The sequence below is a fragment of the Acartia tonsa genome, chromosome 6, assembly GCF_053477335.1.
Source record: "Acartia tonsa isolate MP-2025a chromosome 6, ASM5347733v1, whole genome shotgun sequence".
NCBI lineage: Eukaryota > Metazoa > Arthropoda > Copepoda > Calanoida > Acartiidae > Acartia > Acartia tonsa.
In genome coordinates this window covers 28,569,719-28,586,247 of record NC_137265.1, presented here as the reverse complement: position 1 = coordinate 28,586,247, position 16,529 = coordinate 28,569,719, and the positions used below count along the sequence as shown (strand labels likewise).

The following is a 16,529-nucleotide window of genomic DNA, read 5'->3' as shown; positions in this document are numbered from 1 at the left end:
AAACCTATACGTGTTTTTCAGCTGTCGTCGGGGGGCAACACATCGTAGAATTGACGACCTCTCCATTTGCCCCACAAATATCTTTTTAGATTTATTTCGGCTTGTTGGTTATACATTATAACAATACCTGTGAAATTGCAACCAGGGGCGTCCAAGCTTTTTTATTTTTTTTGTGGGGGGGGGGGGGGGGGGTAAAAATTGAAAATCTAAAATTTTGGGGGTGCACCCCAAATTCATTTGAGGGGGGGTAATAACCCCTTTACTCCCCCCTTTGGACGTCTATGATTGCAACCCTAATTATAGAAGTCTTTAATGCTGTGATTGCTATACGAACTTTTCTTTATGAGAATATGTGGAATTGATAAAACCAGTTTCTGCCCAAAAATGTGATTAACATTTTCTCTAAAGCACAGAAATACATAAGAAATTAATTACAGGGATCTTCTGGGATAACACAGTGGCCGTTATATTCATGTACGTACATCCCCAATGAAGATCACCCCTTCTTTAGATTACAATCAGTGCTTGAAACGTTTGGACGGTCAACTTCATGAACCAAATGATCAAAATGCAATTAAAAGTCCCAAAAATTGTCAAGACAAGACAACGATAAAAACAACTTTGAGGACTTGTTCGATTCACAGCTCGTCCCGTCGCTTACTCCTAGAGTCAAATAAATTTTCATTTCAGTCTGCCCAGTTCCCTTTCTTTAAAAAGCTATTGACGATAGTAAAAATTGTTAATTTTTAGTCAAAATCATATAAAAATTATGTTTAACTTGCGTCGTACCGAGAGTACTGTAGTATTTTCAGCCAATCAGAATGCTGAATCAGCTTAACAACCAAAAACAGCTGATCTTTTATTACTTTTATGATTTTACGCTTACTAACTGAAATCAAACATTAATTTTTTTTCAGAGATTTTGACTAAGAAATTTGGTGTTTCTATTTGTAAAATGTTATTAGTTACAGAAAACCTAATTTGTTTTTGACGTCTCGGCAACGTTATTCAGGATTATAATTTCTATTAGGAGCAAGGGGGGGGGGGGGAAGTTCTGACACATTTGCGTAAACAGTGAGTATAGGCTTTATCTTTGGACTGAGAAATTAGGTTATTAGGGATAAAATCATTCTTATATGATGAATTTCCCCCTGATTTAAGATTTTTTGGATAGGCCTCCAGGTGGTCTCTGTACAGGTAAAATTTAAAAATAAGATTTTTTTTTTTTGAAGAGTTAGAGATTAACTTATAAAACAAAATATGCTTCTTTTTGATTGTTATTCACATATTTGAAGAAAAAACATACATATTTTGTCTCATAAGCTAACATCTTACCTTTTCATTTTTACCTGTACAGAGACCACCTGGAGGCCTGGAGCTCCAAAACCTGGAGGCCTATCCAAAAAATCTTAAATCTGGGGAAAATTCATCATATAAGAATGATTTTTTCCCTAATAACCTATCCTCTCAGTCCAAAGATAAAGCCTATACTCACTGTTTACGCAAATGTGTCGGAACTTCCCCCCCCCCTTGAAATCTTTTAAAATTTTTATTGTAAATATAACATCATTTTGATATAAAGCATTTTCTTTCCTACGGCTTCCTTGATGGACAATATACATTTGTAGGACTTAAATATAGAGAAGCTTCGCTTTGTACCGGGAATCAGTTTTCCAAAGCCAGAAAAATCTGATAATTTTAATGAATATAATGTTTTTATTTATTATTAATGTGTAAAACTTTTACTTTAAGAAAATATACCCAAATAACTCAATTTCCATGCTACGACAAACATCCGTAACCAAACCAAATTAAAGAATAATTCCACTACAACAAGACAATCAAAACAATAAATCTAAATACTAGAAGTTTAAAGATTTATTTTCAAGAGACAGGTGATCTTAAACAACACACAATTTATGTTAAATCGACATGATTGTTTACTTCTTAGCGAGGTCGTTGGCTGCGGCATCAGCGATCTTCTTGAGGCGCTTTCCGTGCCAGCGCTTCTTGGCACGAGCCTGTCTAAGTGCGTGGTAGGCCTGGTAGTTCTTCATGTCATCAGTAATTTCCATAACCTCCACCTCATTCTTGTCAACTGAAACGAAATAAATTAAAAATGTTGCAGTGCAATAAAAATAAGACAAAATTACTAGGCAAAACAAAGAAACCGTTTAAAACTAAAATCTTTTCAATTTAATAGATTAATCTTAATCTAAAACTGCGCAAAAAAAAACATGTATAAACACTGCGGATATCGATCGATTATGAAAACAAACTGGATATGATGTTTAGGAATCATTTTATAATTTCTAGTATTCGGAAGTGGTGGCGAGGTTCAACAGCAGATTTCTGTACACACCACTTTATGTATATTAAGTATGAAAGTGAAAGAACTGAAAATAAACCTACCCTTGGGGATGGGCATGATCTCGCCCCTGAGTTGAACAGCATTGGCCTTCTCTTTCTTGAGTTCGGCGTTCTGTTCCTTGGTGTTCTTCATCTTGCCATTCTTGGGGAAGACAACCAGCTTGCTCATGTACTCCTTCAACCTCTGGACGTTCAACTGCAAACCCTCCACGGACTTATTCCTAGAATTTTGTTTATTAAGAACGCAGCGTGCAATAGATTTAGAACTCTAGATGGGAAACAAATTATAATTGCTAAGCCTTCTAAATCGTTCCGAACTGCTAAACTCCGATAAAAGTTTAATAAAGACGAGGCATTCCTAGCTTACTTACGATAATATTAGTACGTACAGACCTTAAATTTTCTAAGCTACAAAAGTGAAGAAAGTAAATTTATTATATCGTATTCTAAATAACTTTCCGCAGATAGTAAAAAAAACTTACTTGCGTTTTTTGTCCACATAGATACCAATGGTCCTGGCATACCTATAGTTGAGACCAGCTTCCTTGCACTCCAAGAAAGTGAAGCCTTTACCCAACCTCTGTCTAATGTTGTGCCTAAACAAATTTTAACATGTTAGTTTTAAAGAGATTACCTTTTATAAGTTCTTAAAACCATATTTGTGACGAGAATGCAATAGTTTTGTTTATAAAATTTCAGGAGTGTATATTCTGCAAATTTGACCCAGCTGAAGGGGGTGGGGGAATAAATATTTGGTTGGAGGTAAAAAAATGCAGGTGAAAAAAATGAATAAAAAAGTACTGGAAATTAAGACAATCCGGATTCGGAATCCGCCCAATTTTTGGGCTAATTTTGGAATCCGGATTCTTGATTGGTAGGCTAAAAAGAAAAAACTCAAGACGATAATTTTAGCCTACCAATTAAGAATCCGGAACCCGCTATTAAAAAACGGATTCCGGATTCCAAAATTGGCCCAAAAATTAGGCGGATTCCGGATACGGATTACCAACCCTAATATTTCCCCTACCTGGCTAGAACAAAGTAGGAGGGAAACAAAAATAGTTTGAAGCAGGGAAAAAAATTGAATCTTGTGCATAATATACAATACACCCCCTTATGTGGTTGGGGGAAAAAACATGTATAAATAAGGAGAAATGATCTAATTTTCCCCCCTTTTTCTCCCCTCCTTAGTGAAAAAAATAAAATAATTAGCAGGAGAGTAATATGAAAAAATAAAGAGTTCTGAAAATATCAGGGGTGTGTATTCTGCACAATATTTATTTTTCCCCGGCTACAAATTTCTTTATTCCCCCCCCCCCCCTAGTTTTTTTCTCACCAAGTAGGGGGGGAAATGGAAAAATACTTAAAGAACTATATTTTATTTATTTTAACCCTCCTACAACACATTCTTTTATTTTTTTTTACCAAGGAGGGGGGAAATGGAAAAAATGTTCAGTTTTCTTAATTTTTATCTTTTTAGAGCTGTGTTAAACATTATACAAATGGCTAAAATAATAATTTAAATTTTGAATTCTCAAGTTGTATACTCTGTTAAAATCGTACGGTGCATTGATCTTCAAGATGAAATATTGTTTTTAACAGAGTATACAACTTTAGAATTCAAAATTTTAAAATTATTATTTTAGCCATTTGTATAATGTCTAATACAGATCTAAAAAGATGCATTAATAAATATGCAGCGAAAATGGATTTAAGTTGCATTAGACATTATACAAATGGCTAAAATAATAATTTTAAAATTTTGAATTCTTTGTTGTATACTCTGTGTTGGAGTCCCATCGTCATCGTTCAATCAATCAATGTCTAAACGCGGCATTTATTAAAAACCCATCTCTGTAGTTAAATTTTTAAAAATTAGTTGATTTTTGATAAACGCGCCTTCCATGCAGAAATGACTGATTTTTTTGGGTGAAATAATAGGCTTTATCTTTGGACTGAGAAGATAAGTTATTAAAGATAACATCATTCTTATATGATAAAATACCCGCAACTATAAGATTTTTTTGATAGACCTCAAGGTCCGGGGCTCCAGGCCTCCAGGTGGTCTCTGTACAGATAAAAATAATTTTTTTTTGGAAAGAGTTAGAGGTCAACTTATAAAACAAAATAGGTATCTTTTTGAGTTTTATTCACATATTTGATGAAAAAGCATGCATATTTTGTTTCATAAGCTGACGTCTAACTCATAAGAATTTTCTTTCATTTTTACCTGTACAGAGACCACCTGGAGGCCTGGAGCTCAAAAACCTTATCCAAAAAAACTTAGTTGCGGGTATTTCATCACATAAGAATGATTTTATCTTTAATAACCTATCCTCTCAGTCCAAAGATAAAGCCTATACTCCAGGTTTACGCAAATGTGTCAAAACTGCCCCCCCCCCTTGATCAACAAAACCTAATGCTGAATAACGACGACAGTTTAGACCAATCAAGGTTTTTAAGATTAGTACGCACAGATAATGAATGTAATTAAGCGTTTATATATATATATGTGTACCATCAAAATATCCCATACAATGTCCTCTTCCTCCCTGGTGGACAATTACCTGTATCCAGGACAACGGACAATGGGCTTCAGCTTCTTCAGAGGACGAGGAGCAATAGCGGCAGCCTAAACAAAATAATATTCAGTAACCTATTTCAATTTTCAAATATATTGACATTTAATTGGCGAAGTAATTTTTTATGTTTAAATTCTCTATCCATATAGATTCAGTAAAAGGGAGGGGTGTGTGTGGAGGGGGGAGGGACAACTATCTCATAATCAATGCGCAAATGGAACTTAGAGTCCGAATTTCGCTATGAAACTTGGCATAAGTAATCCTTAGGTGGAAAAGTAACAGCTAACGGCTTAGTCGTTTTTGGGCAATATTTCGGGTAAATCTATCATTAATTACGTAGGAATAAACTTTTCAAAACACTTTATTTTCGATTTTTAGTACCCGCGGATACCGACTAAAACCGGTTGAAAACGCCAAGAGTATGATCATGATGTGTAGATAGGGCTTGTGACTAATTTGCCCTGTAAATAGCCGAAAACTGCTAAACGGCTGACCAGCCTGCCAAATCTGTTCCAACTTTTTGATAATTTAGGGAAAGAATTACTCATACCTAGTTACAAAACAAAATACCTCAAATGACCCCCCCCCCCTTTCCAAGATTAACAGTCAGCGTCAATTCGTCTCTCTCAAGTCTCAAATAAACATGAAGTAATCTGAACCAGGCAAGCTTTCCCGCAGATAATAAATAAAAGATTGCGACCACTTTTATTCAAAACAGGAAAAAAATTTATTATATTAATTCAGGGGTGTATGTTCTAAATGGGATCCCCTACTCAGGGGGGGGGGGGGGGGGAGAGAATAAAAAATAAGTGGTTGGAGGGGGAAAAAATGTAAAAATTAAGAAAACTGACAACATTTTTTTTCCAAACGCCCCCCCCCCTTCCTTGGTGAAAAAAAATAAAAAATGTGTGGTATGAGGGATAAAATAAATAAAATGCAGAGATATTTAAATATTTTTCTCGTATTCATTCGAATCCGGTGGATAGGAACCGGTTCTCATCCATACGAAAAAACTATGTCTAGCATCGTATTATATCCAGTTTTCTACGAATATAGAAATGTACAATCATAAGTTTAAAACCAGTTTTTTTAGCCTGTGCCTCTGGCACCTCGGGGCTAAAAAACTAGTTTTAATCTCATAATTGTACATTCTATATCCGCGGAAAGCAGTTTAAAATACAATACGAGAAATAACTATTCCATCCACCCCCCCACTACTTGATGAGAAAAAACTAGGGGGAGGGGGAAATTTTGTAGCATGGAAAAAAATAAATCTTGTGCAGAATATACACCCATGTATTAATTTAATATTATCCGTAGAAAAATCTAATACAAGAGGTAGGTTCTATAAACAAAACTGTTACGGTATCAACAGCTGCAAATACGCTAGACGTTCAGAAGTCATCTCACTGTATACGCAAACGCTGTAACATATCGCCGTTATGACGTCATTTCACATTGCTGTATATTTCACAGAAGGAACTGTGATAAGAGTAGCATCTCACAGTATAAGCTATCAAAAGCTGTCAAAATTCCTCCTTTTGCAGACTTAAAATATTGTAAACAAAACAGGGGTGTATATTCTACATGGGATCCCCTGCTCAGGGGGGGGGGGGGGGGGGGGGAAATTAAAAAATAAGTGGTTGGAGGGAAAATAATTAAGAAAACTGAAAACATTTTTTCCATTTCCCCCCCCCTCCTTTGTAAAAAAAACCCCAAAAATGTGTGATAGGAGGGATAAAATAAATAAAATATTGAGTTCTTTAAATATTTTTCCATTTTCCCCCCTTCTTGGAAAATTTGTAGCAGGGGAAAATAAATAAATCTTGTGCAGAATATACACCCCTGAAACAAAACAAAAATAATGCATTGAAAGCACGATTCATTGTGTAAAAAAACGTGGCATTTTTACTATGCAGGGGATAAAAAATTTTAATTTGAAAATAATTTAATAATTAATATGAATAAAAATAAATATTTTTTTAAGGGGTGATTTTAGGGTGGCTTTCCTTTCCCCCTCTCCCTTTTCATTTTATGTACTTACAAAAAAATAAGCTAAAATGACCTAATATGAATATGACATTTGGTTAATATTCCATTTTTATGAGTTCTTGTTGATTTGCGGTTGTTGACAGCTGCAGAACTGCAGTTCTATCACGGTACCATGTTACTGTATTATCTATAACAGTAATGTTTGTAAAACGCACAGACACACAAAAATGGCCGCCCTAGGTACCGCAATGTGAGATACCGTGATAGAACAGCAATGTGATAGAACTGTGATCACAGTTCCGACTCTAGAACCCACCGAAGGTTATTCAGGGCGGCTCAAAACCGGTTTTACTCCGGATTGAAATCGTACTGGAATAGTCATACCTTCAACAGCCTAGTTCTCCTCCTCTTCTGGGCCTTCATTGGTCTCGCGAACCATACCTTCACACGCCTAGTAAAAAATTACACTTTTATCTCGGTTTTATAAATTACAGGATGAATTTTCAGTTTGGTTGGCTTATGAAAATTAATTTATCCTAAATTATATCTCCATGAAAAGTTATTTGAGTACTCATGATTTATCAGTTCAGTTCACAACTAGCTTTCAACCAGCTGAAATAATTCTGCTTTAAAACCATGATGGTTTACTAAAACTTTATTTACATATTTCAGATTCACATTATTACACTGTGAAAATACACTTCCCACTGTGCCACGCAATACCACGAATTGTGGAGAAAATTTTGGACTTAAGTGGGTATTAAAATAACTTTTTTAATTGTTAATGTTTTAAGATGGAAGTGCCGCGACAATTTCACAGCATTTAAGTTGCCAACTGAAAATAAAAAATAATGAAAGTACATATTTAAAAAAAATGTATTTATTATTCTCAGTTTGCAATTTCGAATGCGAAAATGCCGTGAAATTGTTTATTGTCAAGGCATTTCTCATCATAAACTTGAACAGACTTATAAAAAAAACAGATTTTAAAACCCATCTCTGTACCCAATATTTAAAAAAAAATCCTTGAAAGTTTTTAAATGGATAACCATATTCTTAAAACTAAACATTCATTTTTTTCTCGCGTTATATCATTAGTATGACTTATTGTTTATTATTTTTAAGGGGGTGGGAGTTTTGACACATTTACGTAAACCTGGTACCAAGGCTTCATTCTTATATGATGAATTTCACGAAGTTAAGATTTTTTGGATCGACCTCCAGGTCGTCTCTACAGGTTAAAGTGAAGAATTTTTTTTAAAAGTTACAGGTCAACTTATAAAACAAAATATGCATCTTTTTTAAAATTATCGACATATTTGAAGAAAAAAAGATGCAAATTTTGTTTTATAAGTTTATTTGTAACTTTAATTTTTTTTTATTTTCACCTTTCCAGAGATCACCTGGAGGCCTGCAGCTCCAGAACCTGGAGGTCTATCCAAAAAATCTTAAAACTTCGTGATATTCATCATATAAGAATGATTTTACCTTTAATAACCTATCCTCAGTCCAAAATAAAGCCTAGGTACCAGGTTTACGCAAATGTGTCAACCCCCCCCCCCCCCACCACTTATTGCTTTGGATAATGCACATTTCTATATGAATAAATACTTACTTCTGCCAATCCTTGTGGAAATGGGTGTTTGGTATCACCTGATTGCCTTTAGCCGGCATTTTATCTGAAATTATTGTATTATTTCATTTTTATTTTATTTTTGGCAATTAGCCAACACACAAGAGAAAAATAGTTTGAACAGGTCTTTCAATAAGGAAACAACAGTTGAAAAGTAAGAAGACAACTGTTTAAGCAGTCTCCATGGCGGTTCCAGCAGTCTCCTCTGTGTATTTTCCCTTGCCTCTGCCCATCTTCTCCAGGGCCTTGGCTCTACCCTCAGCCTTCCTGTCAATAATGGCCTTGCGGTCCTTGTCCATCTTCAACTTGACGATCACGACCTAAATATAACACAATCAGAATCTGAGATATAAGTTACAGAAGGGCGTACGAACAGACTCACCCTAATATAGTGCTTAAACTAATACAACAAGTCAAATATTATGGATATAAAAGGACATCCTTTAACACTCTTAAGAGGTTTGAACAAAATTTTTTTTCTTTTCAAAATGCTGGAATATAAACTAAAGTTTTTTCATCTAGAAGCAGTGTTTCGGAGCCTCCATATTTTGCAGGAGCCGGGGCCGTAATTATCGTTGAAAAAGGCTCCGGACTAGATAAATAAAGATTTTTTTTATAAATTATAATTTGGTAACTCTGTTGTCATGTGCAAATTAAAGTCCAATTTTATCAAAAATTGAACTTTTAAAACATTCAAAAGTAAAATATAAAAAATATTTTATTTTTATGGGGAAAAATATATGTAGAGTTTCTTGATTTTAGGTTGGAGCCCGAGCCGTATTTCCAGATACGGCTCCGCGGAGCCGTATCCGGAGCCGCACCAAAATCAAACGGCTCCGAAACACTGTCTAGAAGGAATAGAAAAATCAAAATATTAAAATGCTTACCTTGCTGGGGTGAATACCAACGTTAACGGTGGCGCCGTTGGCCTTTTCTCTCTGGATGCGCTCAATGTAAATACGGAACTTGGCTCTGTAAAGATAATTTTTAATTAGAAAATATTCCAGGTAGTATAAATAAATTGAGCACAATCGCGAAATTAAGGTTTACTAGACAGTTAAATAACAATATAATAATTTCATAATAAGTAAGCTTTTCTATTTAAGATGCAAAATAGGTTTAAGTGAAGTGTAACTGACGTTTCCAAACTATTATTCCATGGTAGAATAGAATAATGTAGGATATGAAAGTATTAATATACCCGCATGCAAAAGAGTATTAAATATTGAGAATTTAATCACTATTAGAAACGGCTTTTATTTTCTTAAACATTGGCAAAAAATGCATATTTCTGATAATACATTTCATTTGAAAATAATTTTAAAACTACTTATAGAAAATATCCTTTTACTTTTGAGAAATAGGGTTATTACTAAAACCAATCTTGACCACCAAATAGCAAAAATAACTTAGGCACCCCTATATAATACATATATAATCTGTATTATTTTAGGTAAAAAAAAGATGGACACTTAACAAATTTCATAACTCTGAAAATTAGTAAAAATTTTACAAGCCTTTCAGTTTTAGATTGGAATTTGTATTTTTAAATAAAAACCATGAGCTCACTAATTCAAATGCATTGTGTTACTAATTTTACCTGTAGCACTGGAGGACCTTGCCAACCTGTTGTCCCTTGAAGTGACCACGGGTAACCTGAACCTCATCGTCCTGAATAAAAAAGCTGTATCGAGCAAAAGCATTTCTGGGTTGGAAAAAATCTGGAGAGTATTTTGTTCACAAAATTCATTTTATATCTGCAATATTTTCAGGGCTCGTTATAACACCCCCCACCCCAATTTAACAAGTTTGAATTTTAAGAATATTTACCCCTTGAAATCTAATTCTCTGAAAAAGTCATATCGAGGCCAGGAATAAGGTATAACCAACAAGCGAAATAAATATAAAATAATGTTTGGGGGGCAAATGGAGAGGTCTTCAATTTTACAATTTGTTGTTCCCCAACTACAGCTGATAAACACGTATAGGTTTCGTGATTTATTTCCGAATTAATTTCGTTGTTGGTAGAAGCTGTATTGAGGGTAGCAGATTACGTAATTCAGAACACTTATACATCCTGTTACTTTGATGTGAAATATACTTTTACCTTGCGGATGGGGATGGACTTGATACCGTACTTTGCCTTGAGCTCCTTGCTGAGGGGAGAGGACATGATCTTCCTTCTAATGTGAGAGGGAGCCTGGAAGTGACGCTTCCTGCGCTTTCTTGCCTTCAGCGAGATGGGTCTGTTCACCTTTGACTTGTACACCATTTTCACTGAAAAATTGATGCAAGACATTAAATTTAAAATTTAATCTTTAAACATAAAGAACAGGATGGGGAATATTTATCAAACCGTTTAACCAAATAAGTCTCGATTCACACACAAGTTCATTCACAAAATAAAACAACATAACAACGAAGTAGATTAACTTTTATATGTAGTGAATTCCAATAAATCCAAAATGTGTAATTAAATGATTCCAGATTTTATTCTGAACAAGTCAACATACCCTCGGCACGAATTAAACGTTCATTATCACATAATGAAATATTAACAATGTCGTGAATGGGCCCGACCGAATTTAAAGTAATCTTTGGAGCGTACCACATATCTATGTAGAAATTGCACTTCGTACACAAGTCACACCCAGAATAAATATAAATAGATACCTATATCGCTATATAATGGCAAACTATGATTTTGTTATAAAATGCATGTAAACGAAAATCGATAAAAAATTCGCTCCGTTATAGATATTTAAGGCAAAATAACTGCATAAACAAATAAACTAGAGTATGTTCAACACATTTTCACCACTTGTTTAATACATGCATCTTAATTTAACTACATTTCAGGCATAAAAATTTGGTTTATATCGTTCAATAACAAGGCATGGACAGCACTTGGCGAATTGAATAAACCGGAAATAGAACTCATGGAAGCGCAGCAATGCCGCGTAATATTTCACTATCAAAGACGACTTTAACGAAGTTAAAACCGGAAATAGATTTACTATAAAATTATAAAAAGGCCTTTTTTGTGATAATACAAATTTATTTGACACAATTTGTTATTTATCTTTTTTAATTGCTTAAAAAATTAATAAGGTATTACTATAAATTATGACAAAAGTAAAAATTATTTAAAAAATATAAAAATGACGACATTTTCTAGAAGGCTTGTATTAAAATCTTTCACAAAAGTATCTTTTTAACGACTTTAATCGACAACTAAAAAACTAAAAACATGCAAATGCATTTTCACCTAAAAAAACTTTTTGTCAATAAATTTTTACAATTTTACATGGAACTATATTTTTTTTAAATGCAAAAATGAAAACGATATATTCAAAAGTTTACTGATAGCCATAAAGTTTCGGCAACGAACCGGTTTTTATTTATTTCTCAACTCTTCGCTTTGGCGGTAAATATTTATTTCATTGGAATTGAATGTCAAATCTTTGTTGTCCCAAATTTATTACGAGATTAGTGTCCAAGATTGAATATTTTATTATATTAGTGTGAAAATGTATGTATTTTAATGTTTTTATCTAACACATTATTATGTTCTACTAAAATTATTGTATTTGATCAAAGCTTTAGATTTCGGTAACCACTTTTCAGGTATTGAAAGCTACTGAAACTATATAATATTGGTTTTAAGCTATTTTTAAGGACTGGTGATTATACATTCCCTTTTAACAAAATTCGCCCCTAAACTTCGAACTGGGAAAATATTCATTTGAATTTTATATGCTCGATCTGAAGATCGAGAGTTATTTTATTATTGACAGGAGATTTTTAAAGGACAAAAATAGTTAAAAATTGGCCTATGTCAGCATGATGATCTCTAAGCAGAAGTATCTCCAAAATCATCATCTATCAAATAAATTTTAATTAAAATTACATAAGTTTACCTATATTTGAAATTTCAGACACTAATATAAGTATGGCTGATAAAGAGGGAGAGACTTTTGACGAGGCGGTTGAGGAGAGGGTTATTAATGAGGAATATAAGGTAAGAAACTCCAGCCTTGTTTGGTGACTTTAAATCACCCGTAACACCACATTTGATACATGTCGGTGTAGGAGGAAAGAAATGCCACTGACTTAAAGTGCTTTTGTTATTTTATAAGGGGATGGTTTGGCAGGGCTTTTTTCTTTTTAATTGAAACATGTATAATGTTTGATTTATTCATTTTTGGGGTTTATTTTTCAGTCACTTAATTCATTTACCTAAACCCTAAGTAAGTAGGTAGGTAGTAACTTTATTGTTTTCAATTAGTTTTGTTTATTTATAATTATATTTAGGTATTAATTTTCTTTTTTAGATCTGGAAGAAAAACACACCTTTCCTTTATGACCTGGTGATGACCCACGCCCTAGAGTGGCCTAGCTTGACAGCTCAGTGGCTGCCTGACGTCACCCGGCCAGAAGGCAAAGACTACTCCGTTCACCGTCTTATCCTCGGCACTCATACGTCTGACGAGCAGAATCACCTTCTTATCGGTTCTGTCCAGCTGCCCAACGAGGATGCCCAGTTCGATTCCTCGCATTATGACAATGAGAAGGGCGAGTTTGGTGGCTTTGGCAGTGTTTCTGGCAAGATTGAGATAGAGATCAAAATTAACCATGAAGGGGAAGTAAACCGTGCCCGCTACATGCCACAGAACCCGTGTGTTATTGCCACCAAGACTCCTACAAGCGATGTACTTGTGTTTGACTACACTAAGCATGCCAGCAAACCTGACCCAAGCGGCAAGTGCCAGCCAGATTTGAGGCTTAGAGGACACCAAAAAGAAGGGTAGGTATCTTTAGTTTTGCTTTATGTATAGTAGTATACTATTGTTGAGATACAGACTGAAGGATATTTAATGATTTTTTATGGCTTTATCATTAAATACTGCAACATGTAAGTCGTTTCAAAGTATTAATCATGAATTTTTATCTTCTACTATCGTTTGAAAATGATATTTAAGTTGTTCTTTATTTCTAAGTCTTAATTTTACTGTACTTTTTAATAATTCATATTTTACATAAATAAACATTATCTTGTTTTCAGCTATGGTCTTTCCTGGAACCCAAACCTAAACGGCCATTTGTTGTCTGCCAGCGACGACCACACCATCTGTTTGTGGGACATCAACGCCACCCCCCAGGAGAACAAGATCATCAACGCCAAAACTATCTTTACAGGACACACCGCCGTTGTGGAGGACGTTGCCTGGCATTTGTTGCACGAGTCGCTGTTTGGTAGTGTTGGCGACGATCACAAGCTGATGATTTGGGATACAAGGAGCGCAGTTTCTAATAAGCCTAGCCATACCGTCGATGCTCACCAAGCTGAGGTTTGAAGATTGACTATGTCTAAATATGGTGGTTCATTAATATTTAAGTTTAATGTTGGACAAAAAGATTTAGTAACTTAAAACAACTGATAAAGCTTTCCTTTCAGTGATCTTAGGTATGATTGATTAAAAGTTGCAGTCTCCTATTATTTCATAAAAAAATATGGGCTTTAAATCAGAATAGATGAACTCGAGTATTTTTTCAAGACTAGGTGGGCAATTCTTTAAAAAAACTAAACTATTTAGGTCAACTGCCTGAGTTTCAACCCCTACAGTGAGTTTATCTTGGCTACTGGTTCTGCGGACAAGACTGTCGCCCTGTGGGACTTGCGTAATCTCAAGCTCAAACTACACAGCTTTGAATCACACAAGGACGAAATCTTCCAGGTTTGTATCACATATCCAGAGATCTTATGGGAAAAGAGTAAGACAAAGACAATGGATGATTAATAAATACATTTGTTTTCCTCTAATGACAATTAACAAAAAATGTTCTGTTTGGCAAAATTATTGGTTGATAATTTTGGACACCTATAGTTTAAACCAACCAATCTAAATTCTAGTACTGTCTAAAGTTTATACCAGTTTAATTTATGGTTCAATTACTTATCACTTCCTAACAATATTACCGTAAGATCATCCATAACTGTGACTTAACATCTTCATTCAAAAATGTAAAAATAATTCTTGCTATTATTGGTTATAAAAGCTAGCAAACTAATATATATTGTGTTCTAGGTGCAATGGTCTCCCCATAACGAGACAATCCTTGCCTCCTCTGGCACTGACCGCAGGCTGCACGTATGGGACCTGTCCAAGATTGGCGAGGAGCAGACTGCTGAGGATGCAGAGGATGGACCTCCAGAACTTCTTTTCATTCATGGCGGTCATACCGCCAAGATTTCAGGTAAATATTTTTTGTTTTATTTTTTAATCCAAGGGGTTGTTTTCTTAACTGGGATTACTTTGAAGTTATGCGATCTATTTAAATGTCAACTGCTTTCTATCTCAGGTTAAGATTGAAATGGAGAGTTTAATCGTATAAGTGAACATTACTTTAATAGTCAAGAGGTCTAATTAAGATTGGTATTTCCGAATTTCTCTTTTACCTAGTAACATTGATATATTTTAATTCTTTGAAATGCTACCTAACATAAATATTTATTTTAATTAGGATCATTAAATTTCAATTAGCTAAACATTGCATAAATCATAGGTAGCATTGAAACTTGTAGGAATATAAATGAAAACCTAAAGAGATAGTTGCACAAAGTGTATTTAACTAGTTGGGGGAACATGTATAAGTGAACTTTTAAATATTTTTGTAGAATTTGACATATATATAGGTTAGCCATGAAGATATCTAAAATAAAAATAAACTTTTACCCGGCATTTTTTGAGTTACGTCCCAAAATGTCTAATTTGTGTAGGTAAAGGTCACTATTTCAGTCTTGATATCTTTAAAACTACGTGGTAGAAAATTGAAATTCTTTCAAATGCCCTATAAATATAGCTTAAACCATTAAACAGGAAAAAATATGTGGTTCACTAAATTCTAGTTTAAATGCATTTCGTGTAATTACCCCTTTATATTGTTTGTTTTTAGATTTCTCCTGGAACCCTAATGATCCTTGGGTTATCTGCAGTGTAAGTGAAGATAATATCATGCAGGTATGCTTATATGAAGGGTTTTGGGTACTGCCCTACTAATGTAATAAAATTAAATAATAAGGATTACCATTAGAGAGAGACAGGAGGGGGGGGGGGGGTTATTTTTGTAATGATTTTTGGTAATTTACAGAGAATATGAAGATACTTGAGTGGTTAGTATTTAGTGTGCAATTCAACACTAACCCCAATCTCTCAATCACTAACCCCACTTACAATCTTGTGGTGAGGGGGGTTCTCAATATTTGGATATCAAGATTAACTTAATCTTCAGTAAGAGTGAAAAAATCCATATATTGAGTCAAGAGGGTGATTGTAATACATTAAATAGTTATGATACTACCTTGAATAATTTAGGTTTGGCAGATGGCTGAGAATATCTACAATGATGAGGAACCAGATGCACAGACAGCTGATATAGGAAATACATTTTAGCCTAATTTATAAAAGTAACACTCTGCAACAAAAACACGTTTAGTTTCTTTATTTTCTAATAGAATATATAGACTTAACATGAGAATATTACATTAAGAAAAGGTTAACCTAAAAAAATCTGCCTTTTAGGAATAAAATACTTGATAAATCAATTTATTATTTTTGCCCCTAATCGTTTAGCTGTTAAAAGAGACCTTATCGAACATGCATATAAAGGATTTCAATGAAATTAAAGCTAAAATGTATTAATGTTTACAGATTAAGTAAACTGCATGAATCAGAAACTTTCAGTAATGGTGTTTTAACCCACAAAAAAATCCTCTAATTTTTCTTCTACAAACAAGCTATTATTTACAGTTTTATCTTTAAAAATAAGATATTAAGTTGCTTTTATCATGTATGTATGTGTGAAATCAAATTATTTATTAAATACCAAGTTTTGTAATGAGCATTTATACAAATTGTGAGCAAATTAAGAAATGTATCCTTGTGCAAAAT

The 16,529-nt window shown here is 34.0% G+C and overlaps 3 protein-coding genes across 3 annotated transcripts; 1 reads left to right on the top strand and 2 right to left on the bottom strand.

Annotated features, from left to right (window-relative positions):
- Positions 1-1,863: 1,863 nt before the first annotated feature.
- Positions 1,864-8,690, bottom strand: RpL13 (ribosomal protein L13). The gene is made up of 6 exons (XM_080164258.1): positions 8,560-8,690; positions 7,329-7,395; positions 4,938-5,002; positions 2,853-2,966; positions 2,413-2,591; positions 1,864-2,098 (listed from the first exon to the last, which is right to left on the bottom strand). The coding sequence occupies exons 1-6, from the start codon at positions 8,616-8,618 to the stop codon at positions 1,941-1,943; spliced, it is 642 nt and encodes a 213-aa protein (XP_080020384.1). The 5' UTR covers positions 8,619-8,690; the 3' UTR covers positions 1,864-1,940.
- RpL26 (ribosomal protein L26) lies at positions 8,618-11,479 on the bottom strand. The gene is made up of 4 exons (XM_080164261.1): positions 10,685-11,479; positions 10,178-10,248; positions 9,465-9,549; positions 8,618-8,897 (listed from the first exon to the last, which is right to left on the bottom strand). The coding sequence occupies exons 1-4, from the start codon at positions 10,874-10,876 to the stop codon at positions 8,748-8,750; spliced, it is 498 nt and encodes a 165-aa protein (XP_080020387.1). The 5' UTR covers positions 10,877-11,479; the 3' UTR covers positions 8,618-8,747.
- A 983-nt stretch (positions 11,480-12,462) lies between these two features.
- Caf1-55 (chromatin assembly factor 1 p55 subunit) lies at positions 12,463-16,428 on the top strand. Its single transcript, XM_080164256.1, has 8 exons — positions 12,463-12,598; positions 12,912-13,384; positions 13,643-13,928; positions 14,175-14,315; positions 14,667-14,835; positions 15,535-15,599; positions 15,954-16,017; positions 16,290-16,428. The coding sequence occupies exons 1-8, from the start codon at positions 12,530-12,532 to the stop codon at positions 16,292-16,294; spliced, it is 1,272 nt and encodes a 423-aa protein (XP_080020382.1). The 5' UTR covers positions 12,463-12,529; the 3' UTR covers positions 16,295-16,428.
- Positions 16,429-16,529: the final 101 nt, after the last annotated feature.

Bases quoted from the DNA above. Each gene is read 5' to 3' on its own strand.
- RpL13 (XM_080164258.1), bottom strand. From the start codon at position 8,618: ATGCCGGCTAAAGGCAATCAGGTGATACCAAACACCCATTTCCACAAG. The intron at 2,967-4,937 runs GTAATTGTCCAC...AAATTTGTTTAG, and splicing joins GTCCGTTGTCCTGGATACAG to GCACAACATTAGACAGAGGT. The intron at 2,099-2,412 runs GTAGGTTTATTT...ATTTCGTTTCAG, and splicing joins GATCATGCCCATCCCCAAGG to TTGACAAGAATGAGGTGGAG.
- RpL26 (XM_080164261.1), bottom strand. From the start codon at position 10,876: ATGTCTTGCATCAATTTTTCAGTGAAAATGGTGTACAAGTCAAAGGTG. The intron at 10,249-10,684 runs GTAAAAGTATAT...TTTTTTATTCAG, and splicing joins AGTCCATCCCCATCCGCAAG to GACGATGAGGTTCAGGTTAC. The intron at 8,898-9,464 runs GTAAGCATTTTA...TGTTATATTTAG, and splicing joins TTGGTATTCACCCCAGCAAG to GTCGTGATCGTCAAGTTGAA.
- Caf1-55 (XM_080164256.1), top strand. From the start codon at position 12,530: ATGGCTGATAAAGAGGGAGAGACTTTTGACGAGGCGGTTGAGGAGAGG. The intron at 13,385-13,642 runs GTAGGTATCTTT...TCTTGTTTTCAG, and splicing joins AGAGGACACCAAAAAGAAGG to CTATGGTCTTTCCTGGAACC. The intron at 14,316-14,666 runs GTTTGTATCACA...ATTGTGTTCTAG, and splicing joins ACAAGGACGAAATCTTCCAG to GTGCAATGGTCTCCCCATAA.